Raw genomic sequence first — 21,988 nt, forward strand, 5'->3', positions numbered from 1 at the left:
ATACTGTTTTTGTGTGTGGTTGTTTTAGCGTACAGTGTTCTGTAGGGTATACAGAATAATATAATCCAGGATATACAACCTGTTCCAATTTCTCCCACTCAAATGTTCACAGATTAGCGTTGCACTTCTGCCCTCTTATGGCTGAAAACAATAACTGCACATACTGGAATACATCCAGTAAGTGAGCCCTACTTAGTTTATTAATCTGCTGTTTTTTTCTGGTCAGCTGACTTGCTCACAAAGATCTACGTAGACTAAAATAGCAACAAGATACTGTATTAACATGACACAAATATAGAATGATAATTTTTTGGGGCTCAACTCCTCATCAATATGGACATATTTCTGGCAATTAGATGAGAAATGCAGACATGCTTCAGTTACACAAAACCTATGAAAAGTATAGAAAACATTTAAAAGTTTACATGAAATTATTATAAGAATACAAGAGCTATCTGAAATATGATTATCTGATATTATCATACAAAATCAAGCCATCATAGAACATTTCTTAGATAAACATGAGACAAAAGGTGAAATAATTGTACAGATGTTACATTTGTACAATAATGCCACTATAAATACTGTGAGAACAACATCAGTTTGGATTGCACAAACTGTCAGCTCCAACTTCAGTAATGTCAGCAGGAATGACTTTAGCAGAGTCATGACAGCATCATGTAGGCCTACATTTTCTTTCCAAATTACCCCATTTCGGCTCCTCAAATGAAATAATACCAATAATACCACTTTCTCATGTGTGTCAAACACACACACACATCAAATATGCGCAAGCAAGTTTCCTCAGCAACTTAAACATTGACTAGAGAGCAAATAAAGTTGACCTTTTCATATCTGACATGCTGCTTTCTCGAAGACAATCAGACATGTTGTCAGTAGGCCAGGCTATGATTGGCTCGAGAGAGAGCTGTGGGGGAGGGATCAACCTGGAAAGTGGACGAAGCGGCAGCAGCAAGGGGGCGGGGACAAAAAGCTGCAGTCAAGTCGGACAGTTTCCTCAAAGAAGCAAAGAGGCGAAACTCTGGTGCTTTTTTGACAACAGCTGCTAGATGTCCCTGACGTAGCGCTGCCGCCATTTTGGACTGTAAACGCCAATGAGTCTGTGGCCATAGTTGTATAAAGAGGATCAAATCTGAGGATACTTTTTTTTTTTTTTAGGTAAATCAACTTCCCAGTATGAACATTTAAATAGCCCTCATTTAAATTATTATGTCCTAAAAGTTGTACAAATTAACCAATAGCCGAAATCAGAGGATCTTTTATTTTTTTTTTGAGGTAAATCAACTTCCCAGTAGGAACACTTAAATAGCTCTGAATGAACTATTAGTCGAATTCAGAGTTATTTTCCTTGGCATAATGAATGCGCATCAGACACACGGGACTGCACCGCACTGCACGCTCATATGTCCGGTTCTGCCGGCTTCCTGCTAGCTGTATGCGGCTGTAAAAATAAATATATTGGCTGTAATTCATCACTTTTATAATCTTATAATACACCCATGGGCTGTATGCTGTAAGCCTGCTGCAAGTTGGATGTATTAATGTCTCTGCTCCCAAACAACCAGTTATCGGCCAGCTAGTAGTAGCATGACATAATGTAGTTGTTGACAGAATTTAATGTAGTTGTAGGCTACTTACTAACATGCAGGGCAAAAGCGCAGGGCACAATCTCATATACATCCATGGTCTGTGGTCTATTGGACATCGATTTTGGAAGTCTTTGACATGAAAAAGATTGAGATTGCGCTCAAACTCCGTGTGCTGGATTTATCTAACTTCCATTTATGTCCATCAATCACTTTATGCTCCTTTTGGGAAGCAGCCAGCAAAAAGTTTAATAAATAAATAAGTATGTTAGAGACTGTATCATGTCGGCCTTTATCCTAATTAGTTCTGAGCGGAGCCACAGGCTCACCCGTGCTGTTCAGAGTCAACTAGGCACATGTGAGCCCAATCAGAAGACATTCAGGACTCCTATAAGTAGAAGGGGACGAGAACATTTCTCTGTTTGCCCTGCTACGTGTACCAGCCATACCTGTTCCCTGCCTTCAAGCAGTGAGTTAATAGTGAGTTGTGCTTCATGCCTTTGTTCACTTTATGAGGGCCCCATGTTTAACATAATTGTGGTTGCCTCACGCCCATGGTCTAAATGTCTAGATTCTCCAGCCCTCGCCACTTTGGTCACCTTAACAATGGTCCTTTGAGCCAGAGATCTGGACATCCAAACAGAACGATGAGGGAGTATAACCTTGGCCAAGCCTACTCCTGTGGGCCTTATGATGTGCCTGAGTCTTTAAAAGACTACACAACAGATGCAGCACGATGACAGAGAGCAGCCTACCAGCCCTCCGACTTGATTGATTTCCAATAATGTGTGTGTGTATGTATGTATATATATATATATATATATTTATATATATATATATATATATATAATGTCCAGAAACCCTCACAGGTACTGCATTTAGCACACAAAAATGGGCTCAAATCATAACATGGCAAACTCAAGCCTAACAGGCAACAACAGCTGTCAGTGTGCTGACTTGACTATGGCTGCGGTCGAGAAGTCCTTTTCTCATAGGAAGGTTCCTAACGGAGTGAAATGACCCGGAAGTATCTCAGTAGCAGCCATGATAACAAGTGTTTCAATTCTCTAAATGGTAAGGAAAGGTGCTTCAATGCTTCCTTTCCTATCTCCTTTAGCCTAGGATACGCTGGACCATCCTTTACCAAAGGGAAGGAGAGAATAACATCTCACAATTCGCAGCATTTAAAGCGATGCAACATTTGGCCGTTCATAATAACAAACGATATGCTTATTTCGCATATTTTCATATACTAATTAGGATTCATGTTTAATATGAGTGAACAATGACAATCATTTCATTTCACTTTATTTTTAATTATTTATTTCAAACATGTAACAAATACCTAAATAAAAAACAAAACAAGAACAACAGCTAAACTGAACAGTAAACGTATAGCAAACTGTAATTTAGTGTAAGTTTGGAGCTTATTTAGTCTTCTTCGCGACAAGCTAGTATGACATGATTGGTACCAATGGGTTTTATATTTTCGTATGATACCAGTATCTTCGCTTTAGCTTTAAAACTGAGCCCACTACAACTGAAAAATCACAAGTTGCGTTAATGCATTAAAGAAATTAGTCGTGTTAAAATGTATTTGTGTTAATGCGTTAACTTTGACAGCCTCGCTTTTTATATTTACTATTAATTTACTTTCTGTTATGTATAGCCTCCCGGGGAAAGCATTTAACACGATTGTGCGTGTATAACCTGCATGACAATAAGCATCTTGAATCGTGAAAAGCCCTGAGAGATTAGGCTCCTGTCTTTACACACAAAGACAATGGTGACAGATTTACTTTGCAAGCAGCCACTGTTGTTCTTGTGACAGTTTAATGTCTTACTAACAAGCCCGGGCAACATGAAGTGTTGAATGAAAAAAACAGAATGGAATGCCCACCGCCCCCATCCCATGCTGACAGTAGCCTCAGGCGTTTGCAGATATTATATAAGAACGGGGAGCTTCTTCTCTCATAGGCTACTTGCTGTTCCACCGAGACTCAACACTTCCCATATCTGACTGGAGAGGTAAGATTAACATCTTCATATGCCAGTAACATTTCAAACAGGTCGATTTACACTTTCACAGTTTCGCAACTTGCGGCATAGTTGTAGGCACAGTTGTAGTGTGCAGTGTGTAATTGATGTTGTTACATTTGAGACACTGACAATGGTACAAAAGGTCTGCACTCTTTTACTTCATTTGGGTTATTTTGACATTTGTGGTCCAGAAAAAAACTGGATAAATCTCACCTCCTCTTGGACTTGACTGCATGTTATGGCTGTGAAATACAGTCTTTCATAGCTAATGTCTCCATGATAACCAAAGTTAGACAGTCTGGCACTGTATCAAAGACAACAACAATGAGCTAGTGCACTGTCACTTTAAGTAACCTAATGAGGGCAAGAGCAACAATAACATACCGTGGTTCCTAAATAGATGGGATTTCTTTATTTCATTTGGGAAACACATTTCTACAAACTATCATCAGTGATGGGCAAAGCAGTTCTTTTCAGTGTACTGAATCAGTTCAGTAAAAAGATTTATTCACCAAATCATTCAGTGCTTGACTGGAGCTCCAACTGCACTGCACGTATAGTCCCATTCACTGAACTAAAACAAAGCTGAATGTTCAGTTCACCTTGCTAACTAGTGAACGGAGAATTTAGTTGGATAAAGATACCGTTTGCAAATACAAAATAAATAAATATATAGACTACGACTGTAAAAACAAATATTAAATCAAGGGCATAATTGACAATATTTAATACAAATAGAAATGCTGAAAAATACTGTACATTTAAGAAAAAACTGATCTGAGTTTCTCGGTTTCAAGAGACTGTTTGTCTTTTAGCGCTGCACTTTTGGCCTTTCGATGTGCTGCAGTGTGATTCAGTGATGTAGTTCCGGTGGCTCTTGATCGCCAGCAACCTTCTGGGCCATGCATAAAAACTGCAGTGCACACTGACAGATTAAACTGGCAATTTTGTCTGCAATCGATGTTTCGAAGGTTGTAGCGGGCTCAATTTTAAAGCTACAGTGAAAATACTGGCATCATATGAATCTAGAAAAAACCTAAGGAATCCATTGGTACCATACTGTCATACTAGGTTGTGGCGAACTAGGCTAAATAATGCTCCAAACTAAATTTTGGTGAGGAAAAACTGGCAGTCATTTTCAAAGGGGTCCCTTGACCTCTGACCTCAAGATATGTGAATGAAAATGGGTTCTATGGGTACCCACGAGTCTCCCCTTTACAGACATGCCCACTTTATGATAATCACATGCAGTTTGGGGCAAGTCATAGTCAAGTCAGCACGCAAATAATTTGCTCAGCGTGTGTTCACACATCTTTCCATACCTTCTTTCAATTTTAACTATGTGGTTAAATCTGCTGTTTATGTCACCCAAAAGCCCATAGGAATAATGGAAAAGGGGAAATTAAACAGGTACAGATGAAGATTGAGGTTATCTCAGTCTGTAGTATTTTAGAATCAAAATTTTTAATGTCAAAATTGCTTTCGATCTCCTTTTTCTGAACAGAGTTCAAACACTGCAGCAATGCCTGCACCGGGCGTGTGCATGAACATCGTCAATGCCCGTCACACGAAAGATGGCTACGGGACCGCCAGCAACCCTGAGCGGTTTCTCAACCAAGACTTTGAGCAGCTGAAAAAGTATTGTGTCTTCAAACGGGTAAGGTACATCGACGACATGTTCCCCCCTGACAGACGGTCCATCGGCGAAGGCTTACTGAGCCCTTCTGACCTGAAGAGAGTGGTGTGGCTAAGACCAGCGGTGAGTGTTTTAGTTGTTGATCCCATATCACATTAAATGTTGATAGGTTAAACAAGCATGTAAGTGAGCATAGTCTTCAATCAGCAGAAAGCTAAGATTACTTTAATTAGAGATACAGGATCTCTGTTGTGTGGTAAACCTGCATGTTTTCCCAATCAAACTAATATTAAAGTGAAACAGCGGTCAGGCTTACAAAGTTTTTGGTCTGTCATCTCCTGAGACCAAAATGTCTCGCTTTTGCTAAAAGTACAACTTTGTTCATCTGTCACTTGTTTAATTTTGATCCTTGTTAATGTTGGACACACTTAGCTTGTGTGCTAGCAGCCGCTTCATAAGATTTTATACGAAGTGCTGTCAACAATTCCTCTCTTTCAGAAACTTGTTTCCAATCCATTTTTTGAAGTTGATGGGCTCTCCAGGTTTGACTTCGGTCAAGGCATGGTCGGTAGGGAAATTGCTTCATTCATAAATATCCATAAATTGTTTGTCCAGCAATTCAACGTGCAGAAAACAGACTAAAGTAGGGCAAAGACGATATTTTACCAATATGTTTCCTGCCCTCTCGTATTAATAGTTTGTGATCCGGAAACCCTTCTGTACACATTTTACTGTCACATCTTTGCCTGCATAGTACACCTTTCTGACAGCTCAATGACCATTTTTCATCCAGGAAACTGCTGGTTTCTTGCGTCTCTCGGAGCTCTGACTTTCCAGAAATTCATCCTTCAGCAAGTTGTTCCTCTTGACCAAAAATTTGATGATGACTACTGCGGGTTGTTCCACTTCAGGGTAAACCAACAATCATTGCCAGAAGTGTTGGTCTATATATTTGTCTTAATATCTCATTTTGCAACAAAACTCTTCATATTCTCTCCTTCCTCAATTACTCAGTTCTGGAGATTTGGAAGATGGGTAGATGTCATCATTGATGACAAGCTACCAACAATTGATGGCAGACCGATCTTCGCTCACTCCAAAGACCCAACTGAGTTCTGGCCTGCTTTGCTGGAGAAAGCCTATGCCAAGTATGAAAAGACAATGTTTCTCAGTCATGAAATGCATTTTCTCAGTGGGATATTTTGCCTTATTTTGGGAGTATCTGTGTAAGTAATTTCACACCCACTTATTTCAGAGTGTGTGGTTCCTACTCGGACATGAGTTCTGGAACTCCTTCCGAGGCTTTGGTGGACTTCACCGGTGGTGTTCACATGTGTATCGATCTGACAGACCCTCCCAAAAACCTGTGGGAGCTGATGTCCAGGGCTGGCCAATCCAAGTCACTGATGGGCTGTGGTACACCACAGGGGGTAAGCACAGATATACCACACAAAACAACCAGCATTAGCTGGTTCTTTTTACTTTTATATGTTGAAACATATCTCAACCTTTTCCACTCCATCCTCTTTTTCATAGACCCATTTTTGTCTTTTCGGCGATTGGATGGACAGCTTCACAGTGATATCCAATTTATGTAATTCCAAGACTGTTTAGGGACCCCGGTATACAGAAATATTCAAACACAAAATTTTAGAATAGGTGAAAATAACACATTTGTACCCATGGAACCCATTTTCATTCACATATCTTGAGGTCAGAGGTTAAGGGACCCCTTTGAAAATCGTCATTCCAGTTATTCACCGATGTAGCATTATTTAGCCTCCTTTCCGACATGCTTGACATGGTTAGCACCAATGGATTCCTTAGGTTTTCTAGTAACTTCAATAAAGTTAGATCTAAAACTGAGCCGGCTACAGCCTCTGAAAAAAGTAAGTAAAGTCGGCCAAGGACAACGGCGCCGTCAAGGAGTGGAAGAAGTTGAGGCTAAGATCTTTGCCAAAGTACATGGTTACATCACCCTCAATGTTTGGTATTTGATAGAAGGATGTTCAATGTGTTGACCTTTCTGGCTGCTAGCATTTTTAACTGTCACAGCAGGAAGCTAAAAACATTATGATGGCATGGTTCCATTTACAGTAGGTGTGTCAATAACTCTCTATTCATCTCTATTCATGCATGGACTAAAAGACTGGAAAAGTGCCAGGATGTGAGGCTGCCAACTCTCAATAAACCAGGCGCATGACATAAGAGTATGTTAGCAATATGCAAATTTGCTTTAATGCCGGGGGCTTGGAAAGGGGCGTGTCTAGAAGGTAACTCACGAGTTGGAAAACTCTTGTGAGATGGTTTAAGGTTAGGCATTGACATCCAATGGTTAAGGTTAGGCATTGACCTCAAGGTCATGATAGTTCATGCTCCTGTCATGAACGGTGAGAAAAACAGCTTTTCCCCAAATGAAAAGTGCTGGAAGCTGTGACATTTTAGTGAAATGATGTGATGGAAGATAGGGTGTGGTCAAGGTTTTGAATAAGTGCACTGTAATGATACGTGAAAGTGGTTAATGTAGTGGATGCAGCTGTCACAAACAATAATCAAGTTAAATTTAAATGAGTCTTCAAATCATTTTCACATTATATTCGGCTCATTTTACGTGATGAGCGCCATAAGACGTGTTGATATAATAGAGTTGGCCAATTGGAATTGATTGATGTAGGCGGGTCAAAATGCTAGCCTTAGTAACAGCTTTTTGCTATGTTTTGTTTGCTAGCCATCTAGCTAAATTATGCAAATTCATATGTTTTTCACTAGCATTCGATGTGTTGACCTTTCTGGCTGCCAGCATTTTTACTTGTCATAGGAGGAAACTAAAAACATTATGATGGCATGGTTCCATTTACAGTAGGTGTGTCAATAACTCTATATTCATCTCTATTCATACATGGACTAAAAGACTGGAAAATTGCCAAGATGTGAGGCTGCCAGCTCTCAATAAATCAGGCTCATTACATGAGAATATGTTAGGAATATGCAAAATTGCTTTGATGCCGGGGGCTTGGAAAGGTGCGTATCTAGTAACTCAGGAGTTGGAAAACTCTTGCGAGATGGTTAAGGTTAGGCATTGACCTCCAATGGTTAAAGTTAGGCATTGACCTCCAATGGTTAAGGTTAGGCATTGACCCCAAATGGTTAAAGTGGTAGTAGGCACTATACGTGAAAGTGGTTAATGTAGTGGATGCAGCTGTCACAAACAATAATCAAGTGCAATTTGAATGAGTCTTCACATCATATTCGGCTCATTTTACATGCGCAAGCGTCATAAGACGTGTTGATATAATAGAGTTGTCTAATTGGAATTGATTGATGTAGGCAGGTCAACGTGCTAGCCTTAGTAACAGCTTTTTGCTACTATGTTTTGTTTGCTAGCTATCTAGCTAAATTATACAAATTAATATGTTTTAATGTTTTTCACTAGCATCAATGTTTTCGTAGCATTGATGAGCCTCTACCTATCCCCTTTTTATACTTGCCTTCTTTGTTTAGCTGGTCTAATATTACTTGGCAAAATAAGTATTCTTTTACTACACATATTGATGCTTAACTCTTTTATACATTTTAGAATTTTAACTACATTTATAATATTATATATGGAGTTGCTGTTTCCAATTCTGTGATCAAAGAGGTAAACAAAATCAAATGTTGGTCCTCTGTTAACTTCATTTAGTATGTGGTTAAAGAGAAGTATGTTGCACAAGACAACCTGCGATGATAACATATACGGTATCTATATCTTGTAGGACACATCTGCCAACACTGTACTACCAAATGGAGTGGTCCAAGGTCATGCCTACACTGTCACGGGTGTGAGACAGGTGAAGAATTGCATTTGTATATATTTAGCACATAGTGAAGTGTAGTTATTTTAATGGCAAATAACAATTGTGTTTTCTCTGGTAATTGATGGTCAGATGATGAGCCAAGGGCAACCGGTGAACCTGGTGCGTTTGTGGAACCCCTGGGGCAAAGGAGAGTACAACGGAGACTGGAGTGATCGGTAAGAACCACACTGAGTGCAGGGACTGTTTCAAAGAGAAACTGCTCTGATTTGCTACCTCAAGTGATAAAACACCGAGATTATTTTCCAATCACAACATAGTACATTGCAGATGTATTCATTGTCGCACACAGGCACATTTCATAGGAATGCTTTGTCAACAGTTTGTGTCTGCTTCTTGTGGATAATCTCTAATGTTTTTGTAGCTCATGTACAGCAGGGCTGTCACAATAACCACAATATTGCACTACCGCACTATTGGCAAGCCAACCGCAGGGGATGGCACGTAACCGCCACAACCGCTATGTTCATGTTTTTCTTTTTTAAATTCTTTGCAATGGGAGCGCCGCGTATTTACACTGTGCTACAAGTGCCAGCAGCATGATGAGGCGCAGAGCGTCTATTCTGCACTGAGCGCTGCACATTTGGAGTATTTTTTTTCTGCTCGCAGAGAGTTGAAAAAAGTTCAACTCTGGGTAAAATGCTGCGCTAGTCACTGTCACTTTTTGCCCAGACGTACAATTGCTCAACAACAACAATAGAAGAGAAATAGACTGGCGGGTCTGTCCCCTCTCCCTACGTGCTTCAGCCTTCCCTTCATCCAGAGCCGATTACTCTACCTTGTGCTGACATTTTTACTTCCGTGGATATTCTGTATCATAGCATATTTAAAAAGCAAAAATATACCTAATAATAGCCTTAAAATAAAGTGTATTAATATAGCACTAAAATCAGGATAAATGAATTAATTTGCAAAAAAAATAGAAAAAAAGGCAATAATATTGCACATCACACTGTTGGGCCAATCATTGCTACCGCAGGGACAGCCCTAATGTACAGTATAAAGGGGTTGAGGACATCTTGAACAGTCATGGCAAGCCTTTCGGTAGTTGTCTTATTATAATAACCTTCTCATTATTATAAACTGGTTGTGCCAGTTAAAAGCGAAGCATGACATGGGAAGCCAGGACTTGACAGGTCTTCTTCATTGCTATCTTGGAGGCTTTATCAGTTGTAATGAATGCAAAAGAATGTCATTTATTTCATATCAGTGAATGTAAATCTATGCTAGTACAATTATTACTTGCGTAAACCCCCAAGTTAAAATTATATAATGATCATACATGACATCCAAGTTATGTTAAATGATTGCTGTGTGCTTTTCCCCAAATGTACAGTTTTATTTTTGCATGACAGCGCAAAGCATGCTAACGATGTTTGGAACAGCCCATGAGAAGTCGTTGTCTTGCCAATTTGCACAAAACTGGTGTTGACAGTTTTCAGTCTGGGCAAGACAAGTCTCGTTGGACAGCAAATGCAGCTTGTTGATATTGTGACAGCAGAATACCTGTTCTTCAGTTTCATGCCATGTCATGGAAACTATAGTGAGCGGATTTAAAGGGGACCTATCATGCTCATTTCAGGTTCATACTTGTATTTTGGTTTTCTACTAGAACATGTATACATACAGTACTTTAATGTAAAAAAAACCAACATTATTTTTCTCATACTGTCTGTCTGAATATACCTGTATTCACCCTCCGTCTGAAACACTCCGTTCAAACGTTGCATCTAAAGGTCGCCTTGTTGGCAAACTGTGAGTCCTCAAGATCGTGAGATGTGCCTTGCAGTGGGTGATGATGGGGAGTTTTGGTAAGCATGCTGAAATCCAAATTTGACAAAAGGTTAACGGTCATTTCTGTTTTGTGACGTACTCATACAATTACAGTGCAGCAACTACCAAATTGTATATTTGTTTTCTCAACAACTTTTGTGTAAAAGTGCACTCTGATTAAAACTTAAAACTGATTGTATAATATGTATACTTGGAAGGGATTAAAAAGTAGTTTGTATTTGGAAACCACAGTTTTACATATAAGTAAGTAGGTACATATACTCACTAAATATGGAAGACGGAACCTGCCAAAATAAAATATAAATAAATAAATGACTCAATAAATAAATATGTTATTAAATGTACCAAAAATCTTAAAAATAAATTTAGTAATTATATTATTTATTTATTTTTACATTTATTTATGTACGATTTTCACTTTGATTATAATTTCAGTAACCGCTATAAAACAATTATGCAGATTGCATTTACACGTCTTACCTCAACTGATTGATACAGAATAACTTTTTTTTTCTTTGCTGGATCAAGTGAATCTCAGACTAAATCAACAATGTGTTATCTAAATGAATGTCTGATGTCAACAGGATGAACCTGGAAGACTTCTGTAAGTTCTACTCAGATCTTGACATCTGCTGCCTATGTCCCGACTTCCTTGACGGAAGCACTTCTTGCCATTGGAAGACCTCCTTCTATGAGGGCCGCTGGGTTGCAGGAACAACTGCTGGAGGATGCATGAATAACTTCGGTACTTCCAGGATATATATGCAAAACTGTCCCCTCAAAAGCAGTACATGCATTTTCGTGTGCGAATTTTAAAATGTAGAGATTTTTACATAACTATAAAACAAGGAATCTCTCTGTCTGTCGCTCTGTGTTATTTGCATATCTCGCAAACCGTTCATCCAATCTACTTCACACTTGGCAGGTGTCAGTGCAGTGTCAAATGTGGTGCAATTTGGCCAGATGGTGGCGCTATCACAATGAACTTTACGTTTTGGTCTGTAACTTTTTACCAGCAAGTCTTAGAAACAATTTTTTTCCCCGCGAATCTATCCAAGATTTGTGTCTAGACTGATTTTCCACCATTTTGAATTTTGTCAAAATAATTTTTTTTTCCACTTCTAAAAATGTTTAGCAATCGTCATCAAATCAGGTACAGACCATCTCTGGACCAAGTTGGAAAAAATAACTTTTTTTAATTTTTGATGTTCCATACAGTTTTGCTATAGCTGACCCTCAAATTTAGCTCAAATGATGTAGACAGGGCTTATATTACAAATTATGTCATAATCTCCTGCTATTACGACCCCATTTTTTTCCAAATGAGCACTGCACCAGTTATTCAAATGTAAATTTAATTAATACATTTATAATATAATATAAAATTATAAATGTATGTATCAATTAAAAAAAAGCCTCTAACAACTAAAACCGAAAGTAAATGCAGTTTTTAATAAACATTACAGAAACGGTACATATTGAGTATTTATTTTTGAATTGGCAACATTGGAGAAACCAGCAAGAGTATGCTAGATTTTGAAAGTATCCAATCGAAAAACCCAGCCCAGTGTTGGCAACTCTTTTCCAATGAACGTAGCTAGCAGCACTAGCTCCAAAAGTCGCCAAAACTAGCGAGAAAGTCACCAAGTCGGCAACACTGACATCTCGTCCCTTCAGGCCTCACTCTAAAGCCACTCCCCCCAATATATCATTATGAATGGCTGTTGTTAGTAGTCACAGCTGTCAAGCTAACAGCTTTTGGAAGACTCGGGTGACATACTGGATTTAAAAAAAAAAAATTGTCAGAATATTTTAATTGATTGCTGTTGGGATGTAATGAGAATTTCAACAAATACAACAAAAAAAGCTTTAAGGTTCCATCCAATCCCACATTGCGGTTAAGAGCATTGATGTGACGTCTGTTTGCTTTCTGCTCAATTTTTCAGCATCAAAATAATTTAGTTGCACTTTTTGAAATTATCAACAGATTCACCCTTCCCTTTACAAAATGTTAAATTGTTTCCGTCTTTGCCTTGCAGACAGTTTTTGGACTAATCCACAGTATCGGGTAAAGATTGAAGAATTACTCAGTGAATGTTCTGAGCAACAGGGTGATAAAAACATGCTGGTGTCTCTCATGCAAAAGCCTGACAAGAGGAACAGACGCCTGGTCCAAAATATCCACATTGGATTCTCTGTGTTTGAGGTAAATATCACCCTTTATTTTTATTTTTTCACAGTATGAGGACTATTATGGATATATCTTGCGTAGACATGGGAAGTAGCTGTTGAAAATAGTCTCAGCCACTGTTATTGTGGTGAACGAGTATCAGTGCTAAACCAGTAAGTTAGCATTTATATGTTTGTGGCTCATGTCACTTAACAAATTGCAAAAAAACAAGTTAAAGTCATTTTGAATGCAGCATATTCCAAGTTTCAAGTATTCACTATTTTTTTGTCCCTATCACTAACTTTATTTTCCTCTTATTTCTTCCAAGGTAACCGAAGAAGTAAGTAACATTTTTATCCCAATCCTCATACACCGTATATGCCCACCTGCAATGTGCAGCTAAACTGCATAGAAATTAACTATCTATTTATTACCGGTATTACAGTTCAAGGCACAGAAGGGGAAGTTCCCAGCCTCTTTCTTCAGAAGCCACGCACCTGTTGCCCAAACTAAAAAATACCTGAATGGGCGTGAGGTGATGGAGTTCGTGATGCTAAAGCCTGCTGAATACCTGATTGTGCCGTCCACCTTCAGTCCCAATGAGACGGCCTCCTTCATCCTGACCATCATCTCCAAGGCAGAGACCCACGTCCAGTAAGTCAATTGCAACTCATTAATTAATCTTTAAAAGCTTGTATAATTAATCTATATGCCAAACACCACATAATACAAACCTTTTTAAGGAAAAAAAAAAAGTACACTGCAGTGTCACAAGCAGTGTTGGTGAAGTTACTTGAAAACTGTAATCAATTACTCACATTCCTCATTAAAAACATAATTGCATTATTTTACTAATTACTCAGCAGCAAAATGAATGCATCAAAAGGCCTTTAAACAACTCCAAAGCACAGACAACAAAGTGATTATAACCCTCCATCCATAGACAGTAGCCTACATAAAAAGTGCATGTAGTCATCGTGACGTCACCCATTGGTTTATGGACTGCCGTTTTGAAGCCTCGAGTTCGCCATCTTGGTTTTTGGCTGTTGCTATCTTGTTTTTTTGCAACCAGAAGCGACACGACATGGTGGAACTAAGTACAAACAAACGCTGATCAAGACATTTTTAGGCAACCAAAACGTTAATATTAACTTTAACCTTTTCACACACTGTGAAAGTTGTAAGACGAAAACACGGACAACTCCCAGTCCGGACAACGCCGTGGTAGTGACCTGTCAATCACAAGGTAGCCATGCCCTAAAGCATACCCTGCTTTATGGTCTATTTGACTCTAAATGGACCATAATTTACTAAATGAACATCATGCTGTATTGAAGAAGACTTAAAACTAACGATTGAGACCATAAACTCATGTTTACAATGTTTACTGAGGTAATAAATCAAGTGAGAAGTAGGATCTTTTTCTCATAGACTTCTTTACAATCACACTTCTTTTTGCAACCAGAGGAGTCGCCCCCTGCTGGCTATTAGAAATAATGCAAGTTTAAGGCACTTCCGCATTGCCTTCGTGAACTCCTGTTATGACGGCAAACAAGCTGATCCCCAAAATGTCGAAGTAATGGAGCATTACAGGGATTAGTAACTGTAATGTAATTATTGAATTTCAAATATTAATCCCTTATACTACTGTAATGCATTACTGCTTAGAACTGTGGCCACAAGTCTGACATCTCTTGTCTTTCCTCTCAGCGAGAATTCTGATGGCCATAACCACTCAGATAACGAAGAAGAAGGAGAGGTGTGGATGTTCATATTATTTTGGTATTGCTGTTGTGTTTCATGTTTACTATGTTGATTACATTGATAGCATATGACACATACACATTGAACAGCGCATTAATTCACCTGGAGCTGAAAGCTTTCAATCTTTTGCAGCCCATGCGAATCGAAAATGGAGAGGATGGAGACGACGAAAACAAGAGAATCTCGTTCCGTCGAATCGCTGACAAGGTAAACTGTCTGTCTCAAATTTAAAGGTTTTGGAAAATATGCTTCTATGCTTTGCTGCATTCTCCACTGGTGTAGACTCACAGAAGTTACTGGTCCCAGCCAAGTAACAGTCAGGTACAGAGAATTGTTATCTTCATAGAGATTAAGCAAACTAGATACCACATGTTTGTTGGCGAGCTTTAGAGGTTGTGGTAGGTAGCTGTATCCCCATAATCCCAGTCTTTGTGCTATTCCTTTAATTAAAATAGAACTGCGCTTTCATGTCTGTGCTGTATTTTTTATTTGAGCTATGTCATTATTCTTTTTAGTGTTCCTTTTTTTCTTTGGGGGTACTGCTCTTTTGGATCAAACATTTTAAGTGTTCATGGAAACATGTTTTAAAGTGTGTTTTTTAGTCTGGGGCTGTCAGTCGATTAAAATATTTAATCACAATTAATTGCAAATTTTTTTATCTGTTAAAAATGTACCTTAAAGGGAGATTTCTCAAGTATTTAATACTCTTATCAACATGGGAGTGGGCAAATATGCTTGCTTTATGCAAAATGATGTATATATTTATTATTGGAAATCAATTAACAACTCAAAACAATGACAGATATTGTTCAGAAACCCTCACAGGTACTGCATTTAGTAAACAAAAAATGTTCAGATCATATCATGGCAAACTGCAGCCCAACAGGCAACAACAGCTGTCAGTGTGTCAGTGTGCTGACTTGACAATGACTTGCCCCAAACTGCATGTGATTATCATAAAGTGGGCATGTCTGTAAAGGGGAGACTCGTGGGCACCCATAGAACCCATTTCCATTCACATATCTTGAGGTCAGAGGTCAAGGGGTCACTTTGAAAATGGCCATGCCAGTTTTTCCTCGCCAAAATTTAGCCTAAGTTTGAATCGTTATTCAGCCTCCTTCACTACAAGCTATTATGACATTAGATTCCTTAGGTTTTCTGGTTTCATATAATGCCAGCATCTTCACGTAGCTTTAAAACTGAGCCCGCTACAACCAAAAAATCACAAGTTGCATTCTTGCGTTAAAGAAATAAGTGGCGTTAAAATGAATTTGCGTAAACGTGTTATTATCGCATTAACTTTGACAGCCCTAATTTTAACTACACTTTTGTGATTTGAATCAAATCCATGAGGTGTAGCATGCTATTATTTTCCCTCTATATAAAGATAACAGAGATTACAACGGCAAACATGTGAGCCACATACAGTATAAGTCCTTATTTGTTTTCATTAATTTCCAGTATGAAGAAGTGGATGCTGAGCAGCTCCAGAGGCTCCTTAATGAAGACATCCTGAAAGGTTTGGACTGTAAAACTCCAAGACAGCATATGAGCTAAAAATTATTCAAATGTAATAATCTTGTGTAGCACTGCTATGTTGCTGGGGTTTAGCCAAATTAAGTGCTATTTTTTTCTATTTCTATTTAGGAGACTTGAAATCTGGAGGCTTCAGCATCGATGCCTGTCGCAGCATGGTTGCTCTGATGGACGTATCCTCTGATGTGATAATCATTGTGACTCGGTGTACTCTGTGTTTTTCTCCATCTCAGCTGCCAGTCTGCTTAAGGACAAGTCTCTCACAGTTAATGAAGTTACATACGTGTACATGCCAAAACCTGCCTGCCCTTTCGGTGGTTTCACTCACATGGGTAGATTTTTAAAGATCAGGCTAGGACATGAAATAACATGTACAAGATACCTTAATGTTGGCTTAGACATCAATCTCCGGCAAACTGAACGGTGAGGAATTTGTCCGTCTGTGCAAGAAGATCGTCACATACAAGGTACCAATTGAAGGTTAAAAATGTCATAATAAAACATAGATCACTGGTGTCTTCCTAATAATTATGGACATGACTGTATGAGTCTCCTCATTCTACCATAAATGCAGGGTTATTGTTGGGGCAAAGAGTACAGAAGCAAACAGCCGCTAGATGGCGCTGCAGTCATTTCGGACTAAAAATGCCAATGAGTCTGTGGCCATGGATGTATAAAGACACGTCTGTAAACCAGAAGATCAACTGGTCAACTTCCCAGTACAAACACTTAAATAGCCCTCATTTAAATCATTATGTCCTAAAAGTTGACAAATTAACTAATAGCTGAATTCAGCTATAGTTGAATTGAATTAATTAATTTTCCTCGTCATATTGAACGTACATCAGACCCACAGGACTGCACCGTCCTGCACATTTATATGACATATCCGGTTCTGCCAGCTTCCTGCTAGCTGTATGCGGCTGCAATAATGGATATATTGGCTGTAATTCATCACTTTTATTATCTTATAATACACGCATGGGCTGTATGCTGTAAACCTGTACCGTGGTGGATGTATTAACATCTCTGTTCCCAAACAACCGGCAATTGGCCAGTAGCTAGTAGTGCTAGTAGCATGACATCAACAGAATTAAATGTAGTTGTAGGCTATTTACCAACACGCAGGGCAAAAGCACAAGGCGCAACCTCTTATACATCCATGGTCTGTGGTCTATTAGACATTGATTTTGAGTTTGAGATTGCTCTCAAAATCTTTATGGTCCTGGCAAGCGGCCGGGCAAAATGTTTTAATAAATAAGTAAGTAAATAGTTATAATAGTTTACTGTACATATTTATATTTTCATTGTTCAACACCGGCCATTTCGGTAGAGATATTGAAATTCTGACAATAGAATAGAAATAACTTTTATTTTACTTTTGTGCGGCACATTTTTGGGCGGATGTTTTACTGTCGTCCAATAGTCGCTTTCAGTCCAAAATGGCGGAAGCGTAGCTCTGCTGCTGGGCGCTGCCGTTGCAATGGAACGATCAATTGACTTAGCAATATACGTTCTTTGGTTAGGGTGCGTCCTGATTTAGAGTTTGTGTTTTCTTGCTGTTCTGAGCTCAGAGTTGTACATAACTGTTTTCTCTTTTACCAGGACATTTTCTTCAGTTCTGACGTTTCACAAACTGGATCACTGTCACTGAGTGAGCTGAGGAACGCAATCATGGCTTCAGGTAGACGATCAGCCACTTCTCTTTTTCTATGATAGACAGAACTGAAACATCTTGGGATTTATCCCTGTTATTACCAGCCGTAACAGTGTGTGACTAGTATTGCGTTTCCCATTGCCCCCGCCACATTTAAACTTGAATTATCCAATGCAAAAACAAAGAGTCCAAGTACAAGAACCCTTGTCTATTGTTGACTATTGTTACTAATCACACTAATTAAGGGTCTGTTCTATTCATGTGTCCCAGAAAGCCATTAACGTATGACAGTGTCATTGCTCAATGAAATGAAAACTAATCTGCATTTAATCATTAATGGAAACAATAGTTTGTTGCAGCCCTAGTATAAATCCTACCTAAACTTTTGTCCTATCTATGTTGGTCAGGAAAGAGGATCAACGATGACATGCTGAATTTGATGGCTCTGCGCTACGGTGCCTCTTCTGGACACATAACACTGGAGAGCTTCATCAGTCTCATCCTTCGCTTCGACTGCATGAACCGTAAGTACATTTGGGCAGCAGATGGCAGTAGACAACACTAAACATACATAAATCCCAGGGCTGTAAATCGATTAAAATATTTAATCGCATGATTGTCCATAGTTGATCGTGATTAATCACACATTTTTTTATCTGTTCAAAATGCACATCAAAGGGAGATTTGTCTAGTATTTCATACTCTTATCAATATGGGAGTGGGCAATTATGCTGCTTTATGCAAATGTATGTATATATTCATTATTGGAAACCAATTAACAACACAAAACAATGACATATATTGTCTAGAAACCCTCACAGGTACTGCATTTAGCATACAAAATATGCTGAAATCATAACATGGCAAACTGCAGCCCAACAGCTGTCAGTGTGTCAGTGTGGTGACTTGACTATGACTTGCCCCAAACTGCATGTTATTATCAGCAGCTGTCGCCATGATAGTTGTGCAACGTTAATTAGTGATAGGACGTAGCAAAAGAAAGGTCATGTGAAATGTCACTGAATATTGTTATATTAAAGCCTATTTGACACCCAAACATCAATGGATCCAGACATTCATTAATTTTGGCTACGTTCACATCGCTGGGCTAAATGCTGCAGATGCCGACTATTCATATTCATGTTTTAAGTGACCCATATCTGTATCAGTGTGAACAGATATCTGCCCCGACAGCCCGTTATCCCAAAAACAATAACCCACTGCTCCGAAAATACACGCTAGGGTTGCTGGAGTCCAGTGACTGCCAGACTCTGTTAACATATTGCTCAATTTAACAGATTGGAGTTCACCGTTACACAAATGATCCTCATACATCATAACATAGGACCTTGTATGACTCCTAAAGAAAGACTTTTCATTTTGGCTGATAGTTAACTTTAACAGCTCTTCTGTGAACTAAGTTAATAACCTACGGTAAGATGTGTGACGTTACTGTTCCACATCCCGAAACACCGCCAGTTAGCATGTCCACGCAATTTGTAAAATGGGATTTCATTAAAACAGAATTCTGCTTTGGGAAACATAACACATTTATTAGAAGAACTGAGTGAAAAGTCTGTTTGATAAGTTAATTTACATTTAAAATGACTGACGATGAGGCATATAGTCTTTAACTGTTTCCTATTGTCGGAGGTAAACCTCCATTGACATATTTTTAAATTTAACGGAGCACAGCTTACCGGTCAACATCTACTCCTTCTAAAAGAGAGTTTATGATTTCTTACGACTCATAAAATGACACTAACTCATTTAGCGAACATGATTTGACAATTTTAGCTCCATGTAAAGTGATTAAACGTGATGTTTCCCAGATAAAGCCTGTCTGCCTTAACGAAGAAGTTTACACAGTTTAATAACTGTTGATTTATTGTATCGTATTTAGGACCAAATATGAAAGTGGCCCAGAACTGATTGGGAAAAAAACTGATTTGTGTCCACACTACTGTCACATGATTTGGGCCACATTTGCTTGTAATGTGAACGCAGCCTTTGTCATTCCATGGACAAATCATGGAGATAGTGGGTAGTGGCTAGAAGGGAGCCCGCAAACTAGGGAAACTCTCACAAGGTTAGGCTTTGGCCTCGAAAGTTTAAGGTTAGGATAGGTCATCGGGCAGCAAGTCTTGTAAGAATTTTTGCAAGTTTTTGCAGATCTCAGATCAGATTTCGCAGTTTGCGGGCTCCCTTCTAGACACGACCGAGATAGTGTCTGTCCCGACTTCTCGTGGCCAACATGGTTTAAAGTGACATTTTTCAACTTGTGGATGGTTTGCCATGAAATGTGGTATGTATGTACATTCACATTCCTTTCAGGATAAATTGTAATCTGGCAGCCTTGTCTCCTAAAAATTATGTTCCCATACAAAAAAACTGCATTGTGAATTACGTTTTGAGAGAATATTAATATAAATACTATATATCATGTATAAAATATTAACATATTTTGTCACAGATTACATTTGTTTTTGACGTATCACAAATACGTTTCTAATGACGCTCCTTGCTTTCAGTTTCTGAAGTAATACGAATTTGTGTCTTTCTCAACAGAAATCTTCAGGCAGTTGTCTAATGCATCGATGAACATCACTCTTCGTGAATCAGAGGTAATAAAAGTTCTTCAAATGTGTTCGAAATTTCTTGAATTTCTTGTTGAGAATTTAACTTTTTAACCATTCACAACAAAAAAGGTCTTTGTTTCAAATACCATTACCCTAGTGTGTTGTTTCTGTTGAAAATATGGCATTCTTGTACATGTTTAGTTTTCTGTGATGAAATGATCATGCTTTTAACCAGTGCTACAGATACACTGAAGCCAATAGTAATCTAATAATAATCTATCCCTCCTCAATTTGCAGTGGCTGTACCTTTCGATGTACACTTAAGCTGACAGAGAAGATGAACTGCAGGATTCATCTGGAATTACAGCAGCAGATGATGTGAGAGAAAATAAATACAAAAGGTGTTATTTTGCAAATGAGCTTACATGGTATGAAACAGGGTATTTAGCTATTTGTAACTTTGCTAATGCTAATGTTAGGGGTGTAAGAAAAACTGTGTCCTCCCTTCTCCACTTGTCTTTCCTGTCTCTAACTTTCCCACTGCAAAGTTGTTGACAATGGCAACTTTGCTTACCTGTTATAGTGGCCAAAATATGCATAGCCTTGAATACAATGAAATATAACAGTTTAAGACTGTATCTCATTACATTTATTTTTTTGAGTTAGAATTTAAAATAGATTTAGAGCACTAGAGCACAGCTGTATCAAAAACACATTTGGATCATGAACACAAAAAAATATAGAATCAATAATTATGTGTATTTTTACACCCCTAGTAAATGTAATGAGAAATGCGAAAATGTAACCTATTCCACTTTTTTTAAATTTACTTGTTAGACTCTCTGATGTACTTCATTAATTCTTTTGTGGATTACTTTTTTTAATAATAATAATCAATTAATTGGTTTGAGGGTTGATTGTTTAACAAAAAAGAGTAAAATTTTTTTTAATATTTTCTGACATTTTATAGAGCATACAAATAGTTGATAATCGACAATGAAAATAATCATTAGTTGCAGCCATAGCTCCTGCGTTTTCTGTTTTACTGTAAGGTGGGAATGTTTTGTTTTGTTTTTTTAGCCATGCTAGCGTCAGTCAGCCCACCATTTAATATCTATTGGTTGGATTGTCATGACATTTGTTTCACACATGTATGTTCCCCTCAGAATGAATTGTAATCACTTTGATGTGCCTTTGACTTGTCATTTAGTGCCATCATCAGGTCAAAAAATTAATTTGTCCAATACAATAAATAATTTTTCATTAATTAATTTAGGGCTAATTGGCAAACGTTAGCATCCTGACATACTAAACTAAAATGACCATGGTAAACGTTATACCTGCTAAATAT

The 21,988-nt window shown here is 38.3% G+C and overlaps 1 protein-coding gene across 1 annotated transcript; it reads left to right on the top strand.

Moving 5' to 3' along the window:
• Positions 1–3,605: 3,605 nt before the first annotated feature.
• On the top strand, positions 3,606–21,577 carry LOC141783535 (calpain-1 catalytic subunit-like). The gene is made up of 22 exons (XM_074660906.1): positions 3,606–3,635; positions 5,152–5,406; positions 5,782–5,851; positions 6,077–6,195; positions 6,298–6,431; positions 6,539–6,713; positions 9,039–9,113; positions 9,210–9,295; positions 10,874–10,948; positions 11,516–11,676; positions 12,971–13,137; positions 13,430–13,441; positions 13,547–13,755; positions 14,812–14,860; positions 14,998–15,072; positions 16,327–16,384; positions 16,513–16,574; positions 16,800–16,868; positions 18,007–18,085; positions 18,466–18,582; positions 20,627–20,682; positions 20,935–21,577. Exons 2-22 carry the CDS (start codon positions 5,170–5,172, stop codon positions 20,959–20,961), a joined length of 2,112 nt encoding a protein of 703 aa, XP_074517007.1. The 5' UTR covers positions 3,606–3,635; positions 5,152–5,169; the 3' UTR covers positions 20,962–21,577.
• Positions 21,578–21,988: the final 411 nt, after the last annotated feature.

Source organism: Sebastes fasciatus, chromosome 15 (assembly GCF_043250625.1).
Source record: "Sebastes fasciatus isolate fSebFas1 chromosome 15, fSebFas1.pri, whole genome shotgun sequence".
NCBI lineage: Eukaryota > Metazoa > Chordata > Actinopteri > Perciformes > Sebastidae > Sebastes > Sebastes fasciatus.